Here is a 23,162-nt window from a genome sequence, read left to right as displayed (position 1 = left end):
GACCCTTTTATGAGTTAATGTTTGCTGAATTGGAACTTTTTCTACAAATGAACTAACTGACACTCGATTGGACTAAGTCAAATCACTTATGAACCTGATTTGCTAATGGTTTGAAGATAGGCACTGTAGGGCGGAGCGAAGGAAATTCATATCCATTGTGGATAAAAGCAGAGATCTTTGCCGTTGGCTACCCACTTGAGGAAAGACTGAGGTTCCAGAATCTGTAAGACGGATCACCTTGCAGAGAAGAAACCTCGATATCCTGAGGTTGGCTATTCCAGTCTCTGCCTGGGCTTCTGCTCTGATCCGCTGAGCCTGTTGACACCTGGTTCCTTACCAGCAGGAGCTGAAGAGAGGCAAATCTTTATTATAAGTATCCACTTTTCTCCTTTTCTTTTGTCGAGGGGAGGGTCCATCCAATTTTTTGAAGGGTATGAAAGGCTGTGCATGTGTGTATAAACACCTGTCAGATTCACCTGGGAAAGTTCCCTAGGATTGTCTTATGGAAAACACTGATTAAAGGGTGTTCTCAGTTTAATGTGCTGTACTTCTAAACTTGAGAAACTCTAATGTCATGGTTTGAAACATTTGGTTATTAAAATCTGTGTTTATCAGGTGTATCAATCTGTTTTGTACCACCTATTGGCAGACGTGTGGGGAAGGGTTAGCCACGGTATCAGGGTTAAAATGTAGAGGCTTTATTTGCTGTGATTTGAACTTTGGCTAAAACTGGTAACAATTGGTTTTCAGTGCTGAGTCCATTTAACCAGGCTGAATTTGTAGATTTAACTGGTATAAGGAAAAGCCTTTAATTGAGGATTTATAGCCAGTCAGGCTGCCACTTTTTTAGATTTCTTTTAGACTATAGGGATGAGATTCTGTGCTGTGTCTTTAAGAACTGTGGCACAGAATTCACAGCCCAGTGGAGTGGGGGCTGAGATGACTTTAAGCCGCCTTTATGCCCTCCTGTTCCTGGGCTGTTCTAGGACTAGAATCAGGGCCGGCTTTAGGAAGTGCGGGGCCCAATTCGAACAGTTTCGGCGGGGCCCCGGCAGGGATGACTTTAAAAAAAACCTTTAATTTCTTCCATGTATTATTTACTTTCCATGACTATATAAATAATAACAAAATTATATATTACATACATTGCATCATATATTATAAATATCAAGTTCATTAAGAGGAACTATATTGTACACCTCACCTATATGTTTTTAAAACTTTATCTTTCTTGCTTTTTGTTTGACAAAATCTTTCAGTGTATTGCCTAACTCTAAGCTCTTCATTACTTCGCATTCAATTGACATGATTGCCAAATTGTTTAATCGGTCTGCCTGCATTGTAGCTTCTCAAAGTTAAAATTGATAAAAACATATCTGCGTTCAACAATGGCACAAGAGACTTCTTGGACTTGTCACAATGTCAATAGAGCATGAAATAGCTGGAAAACTGGATCTAAAAGAACTAGTGACTGAATTTTCAAAACTTAAAGCAAGGAAAGATATGTTTTAAGAGCACAGAGTGTTTTTTTATTCGGAGTGTTTTGTAAATGCAGGTTAACTCTCCTGCCAGAAACCCCCATGCCCGCCCCTAGAACCCCTGCTGGCTCACTGCTCACCTCTTTGCCCACCCGCCGCTTGCCCACCCGCTCGCCCCCGACTCGCCGCTCGCCCCCCCCCCCAAGTATAAAGCCTCATTCAAAGACCCAGGGGTCACTATATTACTGCACACAGCAGTCAATCAATGCAGTTGTAGATAAATCTCTGCATTATGCATTTTTGTATAACTTTTATATGACTTTGTATTGAACCTTGGTAATATGTTATAGCGGGCCCCTAAGGTAGTATAATTAAGGTAAAAGAAAAATGTCTTTTTGCTAGAAGTAGAATAAGATCTTCCCTCCACTTTGTAATCAATTGCCCTGTTGAATGAATGAGGTGTGAATGAGGAAGGTGTGGAAGGCAGGCACTTCCAGACAGCTGCAACCCTTGGAGAGGGGCTGGGAGCCAGACCAAGGAGAGCTTTGCCCAGGGCTGAGTGGGACGGAGTTTGGGTGCTGGGTGCAGGCTCCGGGCTGGGGCAAGGGGTGGGGTGCAGGATGGGTGGAGGGGTGCAGGCTCTGGGAGGGAGTGCGGAGGGATGGGTGCAGGCTCTGGGACAGAGTTTGGGGGCCGGAGAGAGGGTGGTGGGTGCTGGGGGGGGAGGGGACTGACATCACATGTGGCTTCCTTCCTCCCCTGCTGCCCCTCACCATCGCCTCAGTGGGGGATGGGGCTGCCCCTTGTCCAGTGTTTGCAGGAGTGGTGGCTGGGGGGAAACCCAGTCAAACTCTGGTTTTACTCTTTCGTCGATGGGTCACTTTAACCCCTTACAAACCCCTTCCCGCCTCTCTTGCCCCCCTTTTCTACTGGGCTTGTTTGATCTTTTCGGTGGAGCCAAATGAAAACCACAAACCCCAGCGAGAGCAACAGGCTGGAAGACTAGACTGAACCCACCAGCCAGCCTAGTCCATCCCAGAGCCCAGGACTGAGGGCAAATGTCCCCCCACCCCCGGGCCACCTGCTTCCACTCCTGGCCTCTCCCAGTGCCGCCAGCGATTCTGTGTGGCTGCATCGGGCGGGATTTCAACTGGACCCCCCCCCCCGCTAAATTCACCCCTGTTTTGCGACCACTCTGCACCAAGAGCACCTTCCTTCCCTGCCCTAGAGCTGCTGGATGGCTAGAAAGCTGAGTGGGTGTTTGATCGATCCGGAATATTATCGTGCCCCCCCCCCCAAAAAAAACTTAATGTCCACACAGCTTTGTGGGGGGGCTATTCCTCCCCCCCAAAGCCAGTCTATTTTATTGTTGCAGGGCAAACGAAGGAGCCAGAGTTTAATGGAAATATTCAGCCCCTACAGCGGTCTTGCAGCAGGGAAAGCAGAGTTGATGGGAAGGGAACTGGTTTGGATAGGAGCCCCTGTCCCCCTCCTTTGCAAAATAATTTGGGGAGGGGAATCAGATCACTCCGTGCCTCAGTTTCCCCTCTCTCGGGATGGGGGGGGAGGGAGATAAAAGTCTCAGCCTGCCTGTTGCAGACCTTTCGCATTCTCCCCTCTTGATTTATTTGATATCCTCGTCCAACCCCTCCCCCTCTCTCTCACCTGGAATTCACAGCACTAACTACTGGCTCGGGGCTTTCTTCCTGGGTTTACTGGGTTACATGATCTCGAGTTTAGTTTTGAAACAGACACAGGCAGGCACAAACTCACCCTCCTCAAACAGCAACACCACCGAAAAGCACAAAACCAACCCAATATTACAAACCTATGGGGAATCACGGGGTCAAACACTCACCAACCGAAGCCCCAGCAGCTGCTCCGGTGAGTGAGGTCCACACTGCAAAGATTCCTGTCTCCCACTGGACAGGACCGGAAGCCCCCTCGGCGTCTCCTCCAGGTGAGTGCCGGGGGGAGGGGAGGGAAAGGCTGCAAAGCACATGTGCCTTCTCCCCCCCTTCCCGCTCCCGACCTGCAACAGCCGCTGCCTAGCAGCAACAGCTGCTACTTGCGGGAGAGCGGCACAGCTCTGCACGGGGCCCTCTTAGGCGCGGGGCCCAATTCGGGGAAATCGGCGAAATCGGCCTAAAGCTGGCCCTGACTAGAATGGTCCCTGGAGTAACTAACACAGCTCTCGGGCGTCCTTCACTGAGGCAGGGAAAGGTACTTTAAAAAATAGTAAACTTTGGTAAGTGCAAGTATAAAAGACTTGACAAACTCTTAGTATGTTTTCGGGGTCAGTGCTTAGCCTGAAATGGTTAAGCACAGAGATGGAGATGCTCAGGCCTGACATGGGTGCCTGACAATATCTAATCTTGCAGCGGCGGGAGGGGGGGTCAGAATGGCTGTGCAGCCATTTGTATTCCAGCTTTTGATTTTGATTGTGCTGTCTTCTCATGCAGGTGGTACAGGATGGTGAGAGCCAAGTCTTGGACGCTGAAAAAGCATTTTGAGGGCTTCCCCAAAACAAGTGACCTTGAGCTGAAAGAGGTGGAGCTGCCAAAGCTAAAGGATGGAGGTAAGGAGAATGTTCCTTCATGTAGATGGTGTTAGGATTGTATTTCGTCTTTCTACTCATAGCGCAGTGTGCAAATCTAGAATAATTAATACATTTCTGTGAACTGAGCGTTACAAAGGTACGAGCAGGCTGGGATTTCTCCATTGACCTACCACAAACCCCACACTTGTGCCTTTTAGTGTCTGAAATCGGTGCGTGTGACTCAACAAAGAATCCCCTGAGGGTCACATGCCGCATACCTGGCTCAGCAGTGTTCACGTGGATGAGCAGACATTTAGGGCGGAATTTTCTAAAGTGCTCAGCATTCACCCGTCTCTGCTTCCACTGAAATCAATCAGTCACTGACTCTGGTGGGAGTTAGATCAATGCTGGGTGCTTTTGCAAATGAGTAAGAATGTCTTGTGGGCTGGGGGGAGGTGCGCGTCTGCTACAAAGATGTACTGAGAGCTATATACTGCTAACCAGGACTTGAAAATTCCACTTGGCCACAAGCCGGTGACAAGTAGGAAATTTGACCTGATGAGTTTGGAGGCCTAAGGTGCAGAAGTCTATGGAATATAAAGTTTTATTTATTTTTTTAAATTACGCCAGCACCATCGTATCATCACGTTGTAAAGATAACCTTCCGAATGTGAATCGATTATAGTGTTCTCTTCCTCAGTCTGCAGACAGGCAGAGATTGATCATACAGAAGGGGAATTAACTGAACAAGACTGGTCATTTTCACTGCTTCTAGTCAGAACCCTGTGGGCAGCAGAGAAATTATGGAGAATTGTCATTTTCGTGCTGGTGCTGCTGCTTGGGACAGTGGCAGATGTGCGTATGCTCAGGGCTGGCTCTGGCTTCTGGCAGCCCCAAGCAACAACAACAAAAAAACCGCGGCGGCCAGAACAGCAAAGCTAAAAAAAAAAAAAACAACCTGCAGTGCGGCTCTCCTCCCCTCCCCCCACTAGCCAGGGCACATCTGCAGGGCAAGGTTTAATTCTCCAGCCAGTAAGGATCTGGCAGATGGTTCAAGCCTTATGATTGACACAGCAAACCTGGAAGCTTGCCCTGTGCTCCCAGCCAGAAGGCAGGCCTAATTCAACAGAACACTCATGACTGGATTTTTATTAAAAAAAAAAAAAAATAGTGCAGCTCCAGCCAAGAAAAGGTTTGCACAGGAACACAACAGGGAAACTCCCTCCCAGGGGCACCTGCTCCAACCCCCCTGCAGTGTGTGTGGGGGAGGAGGGAGGAAAAAAGTGCATCCTTCCCCCCCTGCATAGAACAGCAATTTAGGAAAGGGAAATATTTGTTTACAGGGGGATGAATGGAGAAAAACAACAGGGGGAGAGGATGGGGGAGCAGTAAAACAGGGTTACATGCAACACACGGACCCATGTGCTCAATGGTACCCCAGTATGAAGGGACAGACACTGACCAATACGTCTAGACCAAGAGTTTGGGAGTCCTGGGCAAAGTTCCAGTCTGGCAGCGAGTCTTGGGTGCTCCCGGTCATCTTCGACACCAGTAAACTTTCTCCAACAAACTCCTCCGGTGCCCTCTTCTGCGGTTCTCTGCAAACCCATCCAGAGTGACAACCTCCCCACGTAGCTAGCTACAGCCTCTCTCCTTTTTCCCAATGCAAGGTCACAAGCCCCCATACTCACGACCCCATACAGCTCTGGGCAGCCGTGATCCTGGGCCAGCTCCGGTTTGTTCCTCTCACGAGAGCTGGAGCTACAGAGACATCCTCACCTCCGTCACTCTCCCTCTTTCCAGCCCTCCTCTGGAACAACCAGTGCTTCCTCTGCCTCATGGGCCATGCTCTCTAAACCCTAGGGGTATGTCTACACTGTAATTACACGCCCGCGGCTGGCCTGTGCCAGCTGACCCAGGCTCTAAGGGGCTGTATAATTGCGGTGTAGATGTTTGGGCTGGCAAGCTCTGGGTCCTCCAACCTCACAAGGTCCTAAAGCCCAGGCTTCCGCCTGATCCCGTAAGTCGGCACCGCAGTTAAACAGCCATTTAGCCCGAGCCCTGGGAGCCTGAGTCAAGGTGTCTAAGGGCAGGTCTTCACTACAGGGGAGGGGTCGATTTAAGATACGCAAATTCAGCCACGCGAATAGCGTAGCTGAATTCGACGTATCGGAGCCAACTTACCCCGCTGTGAGGACGGCGGCAAAAATCGACCTCCGCGGCTCCCTGTCGACGGCGCTTACTCCTACCTCCGCTGGTGGAGTAAGCACGTCGATTCGGGGATCGATTGTCGCGTCCCGACGAGACGCGATAATTCGATCCCCGAGAGATCGATTTCTACCCGCCGATTCAGGCAGGTAGTGTAGACCTAGCCTGATTGCAGTGTAGACACACCCTGAAGGGGTTACAATAGCAGAAAGGGCTTTGAGCCCAGAGAGAGGGAGCTATGGCTGTCTAGCCAATCTATTTGTAAGGCTCTATGGAAACAGTCTGCTTACTGTACCCATAATGCATAACTTAGCAGAGTTGGCAAAATTAGAAAATTCCCCCCCGATTGACTAGGTCATATTCCTGAATTTCTGCGTTTTTAAAGCAATGCTCCCAACACTGTCCGGAGAGAAATGGACATCCATGCGTGTCACGCTTACTATTTCACCCCTCTCCATTCCATACTACCTGGCCATGTCCAGCAGTCGTTCCAGGGGAATTTACAAAAATCCGAGGATTTTTAATACACTGCCTGCCCAGAGAGACCTGCATGTGCCTGGGATTGTGCATTGTTTTTTTACAATCTGAATATATAAATAGTTGCAACAAGTGTTTCCTTGCCTTTGGCACTAGCCACACATCTGAGCATTAAGGTATGATGCAGCATTACCTAATATATCTGTTACATGATTAAGAGTCATAGAGATGATGTTAAAACATCTGGATATGGTTGCAGATGGCAGGTTTGAAATGTACATCCATTAAAAAGGAAGAAGCCAGTTTGCAGGGACTCTTAAAAAATACAATTCCATTCCAGCACGTATTTAAGAAAACTTATTTGTTATTTCCCTTCCCTTTAAATCCTTAAAGTGGAGATGGGGATACCTTTAGGTTAAAGTACAGGTCTGTCGCATCTTACACGCATTTAACATGCGCAATTTCAGCTTTACGCGGTCGGCAAAAAAAAAATAAAACAACAACAAAAAAGAGAAAAATAACAATTTTAATACGGTACCTGTAGTGCGGGCGATTCCGCCCGCCATTCAACTCAATGTAATTTTGACTATACGTGGTGTTCGCTTTACACGCTAACCGCGGAACGGAACCCCCACGTAAGATGAGACTCGCCTGTAATGTTATTTTTAAAAAGCAGCTTTCCCTCCCTGCTACTTAAATGGCTTTGAATGCAAAGAGACTAATCCGTTTAACTTTCTGGCTCTCATGTACTTGCACAGTTCTCTAATGGCTGGGTTGTAATCAGTGACAGCAAGAGTTTGTTAACACAGACACCTCCAACCCCAATCTCTCACCCCACGCCCCAGTATTTATTGCTTTTAAATGATAACTTTTCTAATACCATTTGTTCTTGTAAACCACTTATGTTAAACAAACCAAACCAAAGGGGTCCAAAATTACCAAACAACATCCCCCCTTTGAAATTTAAGGGAGAAAAAGTAAATGGGGTATTAATGTCCAAAGTAATCTGCCTTGGGGCCTACGGGTGGTTGAATGTGGTCTGTCAGCACCCTCTGTTGGTTGAATAATGGTAATAAAGGGTTTTATGCATGGGTCTTAAAAGGTAACAGTTCTCTGTGTGGGTGCCTGGACTTTTGAGCTTCTTACAAAGGAACGAGATATAGCGGGGATGGGCAATGCTAAGGTGGTAGAGGGCCGCAGAATCCACTGAAACCCTTTGGCAGGCCATACTTTTTGTTGTTGTTGTTAGAGACGATGTATGGCATAACTTAGAAATGTTTGCTACAGTACAGCATGTTAGCATACAATTATCTGTGTATTAACCATGTAAAAGAAGTGTTCTTAAATATAACAGCCCCTTACAGAACAACCTTTAACTACAACCCCCCACCCCAAAGCCCCAGGTTAAACATACATCCTTCACTGACTGACCTTTTTTCAGTGTGCAGAAGAGCCCACCAGCAGAGACACCTGCCCGCCAATGTTCAGCTCCGCGATCTCCAGGAAAGTGGACAAGCCCATGTCCCCGGACACCACCCCTGCCCCAGTCCCTGCCACCCGGGATGCACAGCCCTTGCTTGGTAACCCCAGGCACTGTCCACCAGGGCCATCCTGGAGGGATCCCGCTGTGATCGAGGTGCTGCCTCCTCCTCCTGCCCTTACTCCGGGTGGTGGGAAGAGCCGCCTCTCTCCCTCTTTCAGCATCCTCTGTTCGGGGCTGGCAGAGCCTCTTGCTGCTTCCCTCCCTCTGGGTGCAGGCAGAGCCACCTCCTCTCAGGCTCTGATTTGGATGGGCCTGGAGTCTAATTGGGTGGGCGATGGTCCACTCGGGCCCACCTGTGGCTACACCCATGGTGGGCCAAATAAAATGCTCTATCTGGCTGTATGCGGCCTCCGGGCCCCCAGTTGCCCATCCCTGGGGCACAGGAAAGGAAGACAGGCTGTGTGTCCCAGAAACCTTCCTTCCACCATGGTCTCAAAAACAAAACAGAAAGCTATGTCCGTTTGCCTTCTCTGCTAACAGTGTAGCAGTAACTTAGACAAAGCCTAGAAACTTGATTTGATCTCTGTCACTTTCGCTTAGCAGCTCTGAAGGGAATCCAGAGCACTCTGCCATAGGTCAGTGCACTGTCTTGTAACATTTGATATTTACTTACTGTAGGTCCTAATGTAACCGCTAATCCTTTTTATTGCAGATGTGCTGTTTGAATCTGTGTTTCTCAGTGTTGATCCTTACATGAGGTACGCTTTTCTTTCTTCCTTTTTAGATTAGTTTACTACTTTGAATTGCTACTTTGAATCCTAAAAGCAGTGCTTATTCAGAGCATCTGGCTTTCCATGGTCCTCTCAGGGGCTACCTGCCCTATAGAAACACCAGAGCCCCACCTATGTCTTCACCAACGTCTACGCTGTAGCAACGACCACATTAGTGGACCTGGTTATTACAGCACAGTATCCTTCCCACTTCCACAGCATAAGGCTAAAGCGCAGCTCAGTCATGCAGAGTAGACCGGACTGAACTGTGCAATAACTATACTACAGCCATAGAATTTCACTGGGCTTTACTGGATTTTAATGGACCGTTTGGGAATTCGGGTGAAATGCAGTTCTGTTCATCTATGCGGCAAGTCCTAATTATTATTATTATTATTTATATTCCAACAGAACCTAGTGGCTTCAACTGAGCTCAAGGCTCCACTCCGCTAGGTGCTGTGTCTACACTCAGCAAGAGACACTCCCTGCCCTGAAGAGTTTAGTCTAAATACATAGAGAAGGGGCATGAGAATGGAAGTGTTATTATCTCCATTTTATAGATGGGGAACTGAGGCACAGAGAGATTAAAGTCACAAAGGAAGTTTATGGTAGAGCCAGGAATTAAACCCAGTTCTTCTGAGTCCCTGACCCGTGCCTTATCGTGAAGGTACTAGCTGTGTTCTCTAATTGTAACTGTAACCTCGTAATGGCAGGGGATTAGCATTTTGTAATAAGTTATACCAGCACGGTAGTTGATCAAGGGGCATCTCCACTCATGAGCGGTTGGCTAGGAACAATATTTTATTTTTGTCAACATGAGAATGTAACTCTCTCTCTGTCTCTCTGCAGATATCTGGCATAGTCAGCAGTGAGACCCTCCGTGCACTGTGTCTTAATCAGAAAATGGACAATAATCTGTAGTGACTATTTTGCACTTAATTAAGGCTCTATCTCCATTTTGTGTGTTTCAGACCTTATAGTAGGATATACATGAAAGAGGGAGACATAATGATAGGCAGCCAAGTTGCTAGGTAAGGTCTTCATTAGTTGCTTGATGTCTTTTTTCCTAACTCACTATCATCTTTCCATACAGGAGACTCAAAGCACTAGAGAAGGTACAATGTCACTTATAAGAGATGGTTGCATGCAGCTTATATTACTTTCTATTAGCCAATGCAGCACATTAATAGGTATTATGTGCATGATACTAATATACCATACATGATATACATAAAGTTATATAATACATATGTTAACTGTATGCCTTATGGTCTCCCCACGATTCTGTTCACCCATGTTTGTTCACCAAGTATCTCACAACACTGTGACTCTGAAGTCAGCAAATTGGCATTAGAAAAGCTGTCAAAGACAAGATACATAAATGGTTTGTCCTAGCAGAGGTTGGGATGTACCTCTATTTCCAACTTGTTTGGAATGTGCTATCCAAAAGAGAGAGAAGGAAAGGTTCAGAAAAATAAGTTAAGGAACTGGTGGGTTAGATCTTAGATGATGTATAAGGTGCTTTTTAACTTGTAATCAGCCATGATATAAATATGAGTGGTTTTGGGGGTGTATCATTGAGGCAAACCTTCTGTGTAAGGAGAACATGCTGTGAGATAAGAATTGCTTCTGGGAAGGAGGGTACATATGTCTCCTTTTTGTATTGTGCTGTTTTGTCTTTAGACAGTAAATTTGTCTAAGTTTGGTTATTTGGTGTCTCAAACATTTTTCATTACGAACCACAACTGGCTACATCTTTTAGTCAATACTTCTCTGTGTGGTCCCATATTTCTTGGCAGCTACTTTCTTTATCAGTCTGTAACCCGTCAGAAAGCAAGTGCATCCTATGAAACCTGCCTTCTAGTACTACTTAGAGCTTGTTTGGAGGCCTTGAGACTACCCTTACTTGTGTTACTCACATGAGCAATGCCATTGAAGGGAGTTCTTACAAGACAGGGCAGGAAAGGCTAACATTGCACAAGTGGTCATATCCTGAGGTGTCATCTTGTATGCCGGACGTAATGTGCTGTGTAATAACTGCTCACCCAGGAACGGTACAGTCAGCAATTCCAGCTGAGAATACTCTTCAGGCACCTTACTCCTTTTGCTGATAAGGCGTATAGCAACTTCACCACTGCCAAGGAATGCTATAGAGTCTCCATCATCATCAGACTTCTTTGTGGTCCTGTGTGGGAAACCAGAGGTTGGGAGGAAATTTAAGCCCTAATCCTCTGAGCGAGAGGTCGGGTACCATCAATAGTTGTAACACTTCACTTGAAATGAGCTGAGGAATTCGCTGCGTCTGGTGCCAAAGGATCGTGTGCACCTTCTGCTGAATTTTGTTATTTTTGTTCGACTATCTTCATTATTAGAGTCCCAAACCGATACAGTTTTCAAGCTGTTCTTAAAGAGCCCTTCCTGTCCTACAAGAGGAGCAGTCTTTAAGAGGTGAAATGTCTTCAGCCTTTGAAAAGGGACCTGGTTTACTGAATAGGGAACTGCCTCTTCTACTCTGCCCCTGTGAGATACCATTTCCCCAAACTTCCTCTCTCCTTCTGGTCAAGCTGCAGGGATCAACTCCGGATTCAAACCGAACTGGTGTTTGTCAGGGTTTTGGCTTGGGATCCTCCCTAACATATTAGGAGCATAAGTCTGATCCAGTATGGTAATTCCTATCGCCATGTACCAGCTGTTTCAGAAAAAGGTGCAGGAAATGTGCAGTGTAGCTAGTTTTTTGTGTTCACCTGCCTAAAGGGAGCATTTCCTCCTAACCCTCACACACAGCCCCGAGCCCTATGTAAATATTTAGCAAAGCTAGGGAGAAGGAGCTGTTTGTAAAGTGTGGCTTTCGTTTGTCTTCTCAGAGTTGTGGAAAGCAAGAATCCCACCTACCCAGTAGGGACCTATGTTGTGGCTAATTCAGGCTGGACAACTCACTTCATCTCTGATGGGAAAGATCTACGGCTGCTTCCTCCTTGGCCAGAAAATATCCCCAGATCTTTGGCTCTTGGGACAATTGGCATGCCAGGGTAAGTCTTAGCACAGGCTATATAAAGACTAACCAAACTTCGCTGCATTGAGATTTCCAGCCATCTGTGTGCAGGCTCTACCACGCGACCCTTGAGCCTAATCAGTGCATGCTCTGAGAGGCTCTTGCCACTGAAGAGGGACTGAATTTTGACCCATCCTGTGTGTGCGAGGCTTATAGCTCTATGTCTCCATTTGGAGACTCTTTTCCCCCTACTTGGAGACTGCACAGTTGCTTCTTGGCCATATGGGATGGGGACAGAGTATTGTGCTGGAATTAAAAAGCAGACCAAAGGCCCAGTCCAACAGACACTAGAGTTGATGGAAAGACTCCTTTTGATTTCAGTGGTAACTAGCTAGGGCTCATAAAATACTGATCTTGCTCTGCTGATTTCTCTGTATTTCCAGAGTTTGCACAAAGATGGAAACATGCAGCTGTAGAATTCTACAGTCATATAGCAGCATCAAAAGCACCTCTATACCTGTTGAACAGAGCTACTGTTCATGGTAACCCTGCCCTAAATACAGAAGAAATTCCATTCCACTCATGCTTTCTCTTGCCTAGTTCCTCCTAACTTGCTTCTTTTCTTACCTCTATATTTGTAGGACAAGCCACATGGAAAGCTTGCAACTTGCTATTTGTGATCTGGGCAGAACAGAAGCTTCTTAACATTTATTTAAAAAATGGGCAAGATGTGTAGCTTTCCACATTCAAATAGCTTGAATGGATTTTGTACACCTTATAAATAATTCCGAGCACTTCATATAGAATCTCTAATGGGATGAGATATCCCCTCCCCTGGACAGCTACGTGAAGCATGACCCGACTTTGTGTTTGTAATGTCTCCACTGAACATTTCCTTTCTCTTTCAGCCTCACTGCATACTTCGGCCTATTTGAGATCTGCAAGATTAGAGCAGGAGACACCGTGCTGGTTACTGCAGCAGCTGGAGCTGTGGGTTCAGTGGTGGGGCAGATTGCTAAAATCGGAGTGAGTGGCTTGAATTGATCATGTGAACACCATAGACTGTCAAGCTAACGAGAGGAGTGGAGGGATTTGAGTGCTTAGGAGGAAGGGGGACAAAGCGTCTCTTAGATGGGACTTGCTCCAAGATCAGTTGTTTAACTATAATAATAATAAAAATTAAAAAAAAATAAAAACTCTGGCAAGGCACTTTTAGTAGAATTAAATTAAAATGATGCAGTTGTTTCCAATTACTATTGCTCCTGGGGACTGCTAGCCCCACCCTGTGAAGTCTCACATAGGGTATGTCTACACTACAGGATTAATCCGAATTTAGATAATTCGAATTTGGGAAACAGGTTGTATAAATTCGATTGTGCGCGGCCACACTAAGCACCTTAATTCGGTTTTTAACCACATTAATTCGGTGGTGTGCGGCCACACTACCCCATTAACTTAAACACAGTAATTCGGTGGTGTGCGTCCACACTAACCCTAATTCGAATTAACAAAATCGATTTAGGCTCTACTCCGTTCGTCGAGGTGGAGTACAGAAATCGATTTAAAGGGCCCTTTAATTCGAATTAACTGGCTCTGTAGTGTGGACGGGTGAAGGGTTAATTCGGATTAACGCTGCTAAATCCGAATTAAAGTCCTAGTGTAGACCAGGCCTCAGTTGAGAAGCCCCATTGCCTCCATGTGACTAGGGCTAGGCCTGGAAAGAGCATCAAGCTATTGACCCCAGGAGCATAGGTAACAGTTTGCAATGTGTATATGTCACTGATCTGTTCTCCCTGTCAATAGTGTCCCCATAATCCGCTAAAGCACACAGGCTTACTGCAAGAACCAGGATCACAGATGCAGTTAGCTATGCGTATCTAGCAGTGTGGTAGTGAACAGCCAGATGAGAAACATAGTATTGCCCCCAGGGAATAAATAAAATATGCCATGACCAATTCCTGCCTGCATTTATCATTCAGCTGGTGCAAACCTTGCAACCAGCACTCTCCTTAGTCAGTGATACAGCATGTGCTTTCCTCATACATATTGCCACTACTCCACAAGTAAGTCTTCACCTGTCAGCACCATACAATATATGTACCTTACAGCAGTAGTTCTCAACCAGGGGCTGGGGCCCCCGGGGTGGCCGTCAATAGGTTATAGGGGGCCGCCAAGAGGGCCAGTATTAGACTCACTGGGGCCCAGGGCAGAAAGCCAAAGCCCCACGATGCAGGGCTGAAGCCTGGGACCCCCCCTGAAGCCAAAGCCTGAGCAACTTAATTTTGCAGCATCCCCTATGGTGTGGAGCTCTGAGCAATTGCCCCGCTTGCTAACCCATAACACTGGCCCTGGCTTTTGTATGCAAAAAACAGTTGTGGCACAGGTGGGCCATGGAGTTTTTATAGCATGTTTGTGGGGGCGCCTCAGAAAGAAAAAGGTTGAGAACCCCTGCCTTACAGGAGATTAAAATGTGGGGGGAGGAGGGAAGGGAGGAGAGTGTACACACTTTTAGAAACATTTTTCTGTCTCTGTCAATAACACAAAGAGAAATGGTGTGAAATGTGACTGTTAAGTGGTTTGTATCATACGTCATAAATTTAACCCCTTCAGTGATGGATCCTTGAAAATTACACTCTTGAAATTGTATTTGGTATCTTCCTTTTTTGGGTCCCCGTAGCTAAAGCACTAAAATCTAGGACAGAGGCTAACTGAACACCTATAAAATACCTTAGTGTAGAGTTCAAAGTCTCATGGCGCCTGTTGGCTACTTTCTGTGCAGGGCAAAGAGAAGCAGGGGAGATCAGCTTTCACAGGCCGACTCAAGGCTGTGGGAGCTGGGGAACCTGCAGCATTCCAAAGCTGGGCAGGGCAGGGAAAGGCAAGGGAGAGTTGCAGGCTCTGCTGCCTGGTGGCATGTAGCATCTCATTTGCATCTTGTATTTTATTCTGAAACCACCTCTGAGTTAAGACGCATTTTCTTTTCCTCCAGGGTTGCAAAGTGGTTGGCTGCGCTGGCTCAGATAAAAAGGTTGCTTATCTGAAACAGATTGGCTTTGATGAAGCCTTTAACTATAAGACTGTAGGATCCTTGGAAGAAGCACTGAAGAAGGCCTCACCCGATGGCTACGACTGCTACTTTGATAACGTGAGTTCAAACTGGGGTTGGCAAGAGTGCAGTTTGTTGCAAATGTTCACTTCTTTCTGCTGTGCACGTGCACATGGAATGTTGTGGCCTAGTCCTGTGAGAAATAGCCCCCTGAGAGAATGTCCGGGCTTACGCTCTCTTTCAGTTTTCCCTTTCAAATTCCTCTTTTGCTAGCGAAAACTGCTGGCCTGTGTTTTCATGGAATTCTGAAGTTCCAGTTCAGGAGCATTGGACAGGAGGAATAACGATGAAACAGGGAGCTGGTTTGCCCAATTGTTCTTGCTTTCCCTGAGGGAAAGGGAGAGGAAAGTTGTATTTTGGTTATATGTAAAATGAATCTAAGGTGGCTTGTCAGTGTCAGGTCTGAGGGGTTCTGAGTGGAAGGATGGTCATGTATTTAAGACACTCGAATGTGACTTGGTAGATCTAGGTTCAGATCTAGGTGTGACAATGGGCAAATTACTTGATCTCTTCGTGCCTCAGTTCTCCATCTATACAATGGGGATAATAGCACTTTTTTTATTCTGCTCTTTGTCTCTCTTTTCTGTTTTAGATTGTAAGCTTTTGAGGGCAGGGACTGTCTCTCTATGTCTGCACGGTACCTGGCACAATGATCTAATTTGCAGCACTGGAATATAAAATAATACTAACAGGGCAAGCTCATAATAATCAAAATACCCCTTGTTTTACTGTAGAAACTGTAAAACTAAAAACATGTAACTAATAGTTTAAAACAACTCCCGCACTGCCAGCTGGCTCAGGAAGGCCAGCATGACTCTCTCTCTTCACCACCACTTCTCCCCTCAGCCTCTGCAAAGGCAGTGGGAACAGCAGCACAACACCGCTATTCTTAAGCCAGCAGGCGGGTCCGACTTTTTCCCCAGAAAGATCAAAGCAGTCAAGGAATCCCTGGCAAACCATTGGCCGTGATGATGAGAGTTCTTGCTCATTTAATCTTCCCTCCTGCCCCAATTTGGCAGCCCTCAACGTTTTCAGGGGAAATGGTTCAACAGTTACCATCACAATGCCTCTCCCCCCCCCCCCCCCCCCCCCCCCCCCGCAACATGGAAAAGTCCCAAAATGTCAGTAATTACAGATTTAAAAAAAAAACCTCTGATCTTCGGAGGTTTTCTTGACAAGCACACACCCTTATTCATAATAAGGTGTGGCTTCATCATGGAAGACACTTACAAAAGTCACCCTGGGCTAGATGATCAGCTGATGTAAATTGGTGTAGGTGCATTCCATTCAATGGTGCTCCACTGACTTTCAGCAGCAAAGGACCTGGCTACCTAGGTGTGATAGAGCCCTTGACACACTGTCTTGGGTGGCAGGTCAGGAAAATAGCCATCAGTACCATGACTACATCAACCATGTTTCAGTTCTAGCTGTTCAGCCTCATCTAGGATTTAAAGATGTGGTGTTAGACTGCATGAGCTAGACTGATTTCACGCAATGTAATAATACCTTCAAAAGCTCTAGTCAAGGCAAATTGTTCTTTAGTAGATCCAAACTGGTTAAGTTAAAGTCTAGGCTCCCATCTGACATGATCTCACATCACACCTTTAAATCCCTGTCTCCAGTGCCCTTCAGATGTTGGGGGTGAGCATTTGGAAAAGTAGCCTCTCTATAGACACAGTGTTTTAATGAAAGTCAATAGCTGAGAGCATATATGTGGGGAGGGTGGTAAGGATGAAAGAAACAGAAGTTGTTTAGTGTTACTACTCTCCTAAAATGCTGAGGCATGCCCTTTGGGAATAGCTCGGCTCTGGAGCAGGATTTACAACCTTTTCCCAGAAGCTGGCTGACATCAGGACAGCTGGTGCACAAATAAAACAACAAAAAAATCTCCACTTAGAAACACAGGGAAAAATATTCAATATTTTGCCAAGCAAATGGAAAAAGCATGTTGCGAGTGAAGCTTTGTCAAGCTGAGGAGAGGATGTTACAAAATACTTCTCGCACAGACTCCTATGAGAAAGCTGTGGAACAATAGCTTACTACTGTGTGTCTACCCATTTAAATAATTAGCACTCCTGCATCAGGCAGGCCCTTTGGAAGATCTGATCATTCCAGTGCTGGAGTCCTAATGGGATATACTGTAAATATAAATACTGTCAGCAGAAATTCTTGCTTGGTATTCTGGTGCTATTTTCAAGATCCTGCCCAGTCTCTCTCTTAGCACTTATGGTCTTCCAAGCCACCTTTATGCCTGCACTCTTCCAGATCCTTATACCTCCATCAAAGCCTTCATCTTGTCCACTCCCCTTTTCACATTCTCCCTAGATCAGCTGCTTCCCCCCCACACACAAACACACACCTTCCTAAAAAAACTCTACTTCACCTGCTAAACATCCACCTCCTTCCTCATACCATGCCTCTATCTGTTTAACCTCACTTACCTTTCCAGGTTGATATTAAATTAGATCCAAGGTGTTCATCTTGCTGCTCTCAAACTCAATCTCTTCCCTGTCCTTTGTCTAATTTAGATGAACATTTCAGGACAGGCACTATGTCCTCTTATGTGTTTTTAAAATGCTGTGTACAGCTGGTGCTATCTAAATAGGAAACAGCGTGCCAAGACGACCCTGACCCTCAGTCTTGATATTATGGGACTGACACATAACATATAGCAGAGATGGGCCCAGAGCAGTGCTTCTGAGTCAAACACTTCCAAATAAGGGCCCACTCCTACAAGCACTTAAGCTTATGAGTAACTTGACTCTAGTGACTAGCCCCTCAGTATATCTGCACTGCTCAATGGGGTAACTCACATGAGAAAAGTTATTTACATGCTTAAGTGTTTACAAGTTCAGCCCCTCAATGATCAATAGGGGTTTTATCTGTAACTTTATCTATGTTCTGACTACCTTAGGTGGGTGGAGAGTTTTCAAGTATTGTTCTGAATCAAATGAAGAAATTTGGGAGGATTGCGGTGTGCGGAGCCATCTCTGGATACAATGACACAGTGCCCCAGAAAGGTATGAGTCTTTTTGTCAGTTAGTTACTTTTTATGGTAGAAAAAATAATGAAGAAAGAGAACTTTCCCTCTGAATTCTTTTAATGGTTTTTATGTTGCTTGTTTTTATGTTATGAAACAAACCCTCAAAATTAAAATATATATTTTGTGGAGCAAACGCATCCCCAATGCTGCATTTTTAGGACAAAGTTAATCACAATCATCTTGTATTCTGTGCCTCAAAAACAAAGCTGTATTTTCCCAGAATTAAAAAGCAAATAAACATTTAGTTCATGGCCCTTTCCCACCACGGAATGGTAAAGCTTCACAGACAAACAGCAAGGCTCATTGTAGTCAAAGCTTCATCTGAGTAAACAAGGATGCCCCTCAAATGGGAGAACCCCTCACTTCAACAATTTATAACTGATCTTTGATATTTAACCTTAAACAGTTCCAGATAGTTAAATCGCATTGCCCTGTTGTCCATCTACCAAGAGGAAGGGAGGGGATGGGGGATGAATGTTGGTTTAACAGGAACGGGAAAGAGTAGTGATGGGCAACAACCATAGAAATAAATTGTCCGAGAAGTGTAAATTACTAATTTTCAGCACAAGCAGTGACTGAACCTCTCATCTAAAATGCCAATAGCAGCAAGAAAGGAATCCCTTGCAGAGTACAACCACAGAACGCACCATATAACAGACCTGGTGACAGTTGGTATATGTGATTTAAATGAGACTTTACTGCAGAGTGTCACTCTTGCACACCACTAGGGGGCAGTAGAAAATGAGCTGGTTTGTTTCAAGGATTCCAACTTTTTATCTTTAGGGTGTTATTTACCTAACAAATGTTTTTAAGTAAACATAAACAGCAATAGTAAAACAGCCTGATGCATGCTATTTCTATAGCAAAGCGGATTACACAGTTCAGTCATCTAGATGGAAAAGTTCTTTCGCTAGGGTTTGATGGTCTTACTTTTATGGTAGGATTTGCATTGGTAGTCAATTGAAGTCAGTATTGACTGTAGGTGAAAATCAGGTTAGGCATTTCTAACATTCCAGGTTCCTGGGTCAGTGCTCTAACCACTGGGCTATGGGTATACAGGGGGGGAGGTGGTCTGCACCACCACTGTCACCATTTTGTGCAGGGCCCAATCTGGTCAAGAAGTGCAGCCTTGGGCTGACTAGCTTGGCTTTATCAGCATCTCAGCTTCTCCTTACTGCACATTGGTTTGGTTTTAAACAAAGTAATATTACCATGGTTTTGTCTATTACCATTTCCAACAGGACCTTATGTTCAGATCCCAATGATCTTCAAGGAGCTTTACATGGAAGGATTTATCGTCTCACGGTGGAATGACAGGCGTGAGGAGGCCCTGAAGATATTGTTAAGATGGGTTGTAGAGGTAAGAGGTGTGGCAGTTTCTCAGACTACAGTACGTGAACTTATGCTGCTACTTCCCTCTTTACAAAAGACTGTCTACACTAACACGAGCCAAGTCTGCTCTCATACACTGCTCTTCCACACCCAATGTGTCCCTCTAGCAGGTGGTGTAGGGGTGGTGTGTGTCAGCATCAAACCATGCTGAACACAATACAGAAGAGAGGAATAGGGCATGCAGCAGACAAAACTATGCTTGGCCAAAACTGAAGGGGCCAGGTACCAAACTCAGCTCATCTCCACTGTAAGGTCAGTCAGCTGACAAGTGAGTGAGAAGGGGGCCTGGGATATCCCTAAATTTAAATGCAAATCTCTTAAGACCCATTTCAAAACTAGTCCAACTACCTTTTAACTCTGCCTTTTTTGCCCCCTGCCAAATATTTAAAGTACTTGCTCTATTCCTTACCCCTCCACTTAAAGCATGGCCAATTCTTGTGAATTTTTTTTTATTACCTCAGTTTGGTTGCAGAGAAAAGCTTGAAAATGTGAAACCTAAAGACAACACTAAGCATCAAAGCACCCAACAGTTGTTGTGGGGCTTATCAGTTGGGTTGGCACTACTGCACTTACTAGGGGAGGAAGAGAAATCTTGTTTCTGGAGAGTTCTAATGCTCCACATCTGAAGACTTAGTTCTGTTAGACCTAGTGCAGTTAGCTTCTGCAAATGTAACTGATGTTCCAAAGAGAATTTGGCATCAGTCAGAGGAACAGTGGTAGATGGGCCACCAAAAGCAGCAACCATGTTTAAATCACTTTTGCTGAGCAGTATTGAATAGTGAGAGGTCACTAAAACAAATAATCTTACACTACAGACATTACCTTTTACTCTCAAAGGGTGAGCTCTTTAGCTGATGTAAACAGGTTCAGCTCCATTGACTTCAACAGAACTACCACAGTTCACATCAGCTGCTAGGAATGATACGAGTTGAAGGAATCTAGCTACAGTTTAGACCACCTGCACGGTAGAAGAAAATTGAGTAAAATTGTTGTTTTTCTTTGCACAGGGGAAAATTAAGTGTGAAGAACATGTTACTGAAGGATTTGAAAAAATGCCAGCAGCTTTCATGGGACTGTTAAAGGGAGAAAACCTTGGAAAAGCAATAATAAAAGTGTAAAGGGCATGTGGTTCATTCCTTTAGGAAAGCCATACCAATAGCTTATCTGTCTTGTTGCCAAATGCTCAGCCACAACTTTTAATGGGCTAAAGTATACTCAAAATAGACAAGTCTCCAACCGGTTTGGGGAAAGTGATGCTTCGTCAAATAATGCAATGCTACAACAAATTGTTGCTCCTGCAGCTAAATGATTAATCCACTTTATCACTGCTATAATCAGTCCTCATTGATACATGTGATTGTGAGACTTACAAGAATACTCTAATTTCATGGGCATTTTGAAAAAAGCCAGCCAGGTAAACTGTCAGTGGAGCTATATGGCTTTATACTAACTGAGGATCTGACCTTATTTTTAAAAACAAGGAACCTTAACTGAGCTGCTCAAGAGCTTGATATCTAAGGTCCATGCAGAGAGCAGAAGTCAACTGCAATCTTTTAAATAGCATCTGCTAAATAGTCAATAAAATAGATTTGTACTAGATCCCCTTAAAATGTAGATTTTATTCTGTAGCTAACACCATGTTTGTCACAGTCACAGCAACATATAACCCAGCAGTAATCTGATTAAATAGTTTAGAGCTGTTCTAAGATGCTGTATGTTTATGCAAAGAAAAATAACCCATTAAAATCTTATTGATAAAGAAAATGGTTCTTATCTTGACATGAAACTGACTACATGGAGTGGCAATATTTATGACTTGTTCTGTTTTTGTGCATCAAATAACCTGACTGATCAGCTATGCATTAATTTGGGAAAGACTGATGCATTAATTTGGGAAAGACTGACATCTGCCAACTTTGTAATTTAATTTTAATCTTTCCCCCCTCCATCTGTGTTTTACACACCATCTCCTTCCCTCAGACTACACCCACCATGCCAATTTGAGGATAACTCCTTATTTTAACTCAGACAGCTCTTCACACTCACTAGGACAAGTATGTATCCACATGTAGGAAATTCTGCAGGAATTTAGTGGTCATATGCCTTTACCTCCTGTGAGCTGAGTGCCTAAGACTATCTCATGTTGTGGAAGAGTAAGGGAGGCCCAGATAGACAAAATAGTGCTCAACACAAAAGATATTGAAGATAGCCTAAAATGGAGCGCTTGTAATAGTAAGTAACATCAGAGCTCTATCTGCAGATGCACATAGAAGCAGCGAACTCTATGGAGACAACAGGGAGGTCGGAACCCCTACAAATGATGAATAAGGTGTAGACAGACTGATGCCTTTCATCTGGCAACTAAAAGGTTCACACAGCATGCTCATATCATCCAAGTCAGGGCTTATATTATATTAGCTCTACTGGCTATCATGCCGATAAATGAATGCTGAATGTATTAAGTGCAACAGCAGCTAATGCATCTTAAAATTAGGCAACACTCCGTTGCCAAGACAGATTAGATTCTGCATGGGCTCCAGGAAGCCAAATGGAGTCCAAAGTCAACATCTTATAAAAACAAAAAAACCTGAAGTGTCCTATGCCTGATGCTAAGGCAAGAGGAAACATCCCTGCTAGAGTCTGAACTATCATGTGGTATAAATACTACATCTTTAGCCTTCCAGTTGTGTCAGTACAACTATCTTAACTTCAAACAAACAGCCTGAAGGTTCAGGCAGTTGACTAACCTATTGCCAAGGAACACAGGCTTGAGAGTCTAAGTTAGCTAGGAAAAGCAAGATCGACTCAAGCACAACTTTATTAATAGTTGATGGGAATTACTGCCTGCAGCTCCACTGCTCTTGAAAAGATGGCAAGTAGTTCTGGCTGAAAGCGAGCCCTGGCCCACTCACACAAATACAGCTCAGCCTTCTTGCTGAACAATGGGAGACCAGGACACATCTTTAAAAAAAGAAATCTTACTATAATAGGTCAGCCGTGACAGGTTTTGCAAGTTTATTTTTATTTTTTATAAACTTGACCTGTAAATTCTACCTATAGTCTGATTTGTGCAAGGGAGTGTAGCACTAAACTATTAAGTTTGATGATCCATGCAATAAAACCTCCTAGCCACTAACTCATCAGTAGTATTGTAAGGTTGCTCTGTGATGAGTTAATGCACAAGATGTCACACAAGAAGTCCCCAGCTCTATTCAGCTTGAGTCAGCTGAGTTCAGTGTGAGAGTGGGAATTTTTTGTAATTTATGAAGCTTGTGTCTGCCTCACTTTCCCTTGGTGCTTTTCATTGCTACCCAAGAGGTGCGAAAGGTTAACACTGCTCTTGGAGTTGAAGAAGAGACATGAGGTGTCACCAATGGGTCATTAAAGAACTTGGTGAAACCAACCCATATCAACTGAGAATCAAAGAAACAAGGCAAACCCCAATGACTGAACAATTGACACCTAACAGCAAAAAACTCTGGAAGGCAGATGCAAATACTCAGTGCGCATTGTGCCCTGAAGGTGTGCAGGGGCCTTGTACTGTACGAGTCTGGCTTGTCTAGATTTGCCACAGGGAACTAAAGAAAGACAGGTATTGCTAGTGCCCCAAGATCTCATTTCAGTCGTAGAGAACAGGTGCCTGCCCCCGGGGATGGTGTGGGTCCTTGGGCACT

The 23,162-nt window shown here is 44.9% G+C and overlaps 1 protein-coding gene across 7 annotated transcripts in view; it reads left to right on the top strand.

Annotated features, from left to right (window-relative positions):
- Positions 1 to 21,304, top strand: part of LOC112117234 (prostaglandin reductase 1) — a 41,562-nt gene extending 20,258 nt beyond the window's left edge. For 3 of the 7 annotated variants that reach the window (XM_026646528.1, XM_026646534.2, XM_026646529.2), the window contains exons 2-10: positions 3,941 to 4,056; positions 8,898 to 8,943; positions 9,927 to 9,986; positions 11,820 to 11,984; positions 12,856 to 12,973; positions 14,937 to 15,092; positions 17,968 to 18,073; positions 19,338 to 19,456; positions 20,496 to 21,304. In XM_026646528.1, the coding sequence (XP_026502313.1) occupies positions 3,951 to 4,056; positions 8,898 to 8,943; positions 9,927 to 9,986; positions 11,820 to 11,984; positions 12,856 to 12,973; positions 14,937 to 15,092; positions 17,968 to 18,073; positions 19,338 to 19,456; positions 20,496 to 20,606 (987 nt within the window). In that variant the 5' untranslated portion in view covers positions 3,941 to 3,950 and the 3' untranslated portion in view covers positions 20,607 to 21,304. Of the gene's footprint in view, positions 1 to 328; positions 370 to 3,133; positions 3,439 to 3,559; positions 3,727 to 3,940; positions 4,057 to 8,897; positions 8,944 to 9,926; positions 9,987 to 11,819; positions 11,985 to 12,855; positions 12,974 to 14,936; positions 15,093 to 17,967; positions 18,074 to 19,337; positions 19,457 to 20,495 lie in introns of those variants that run through there. The other 4 variants (XM_026646530.1, XM_026646533.2, XM_026646532.2 and 1 more) reach the window with 4 other exon arrangements.
- The last annotated feature ends 1,858 nt before the right edge of the window (positions 21,305 to 23,162 follow it).

Source organism: Terrapene carolina, unplaced genomic scaffold (assembly GCF_002925995.2).
Source record: "Terrapene carolina triunguis isolate 2854851 unplaced genomic scaffold, T_m_triunguis-2.0 Scaffold35098, whole genome shotgun sequence".
NCBI lineage: Eukaryota > Metazoa > Chordata > Testudines > Emydidae > Terrapene > Terrapene triunguis.
This window is presented reverse-complemented; position numbering and strand designations above follow the sequence as displayed.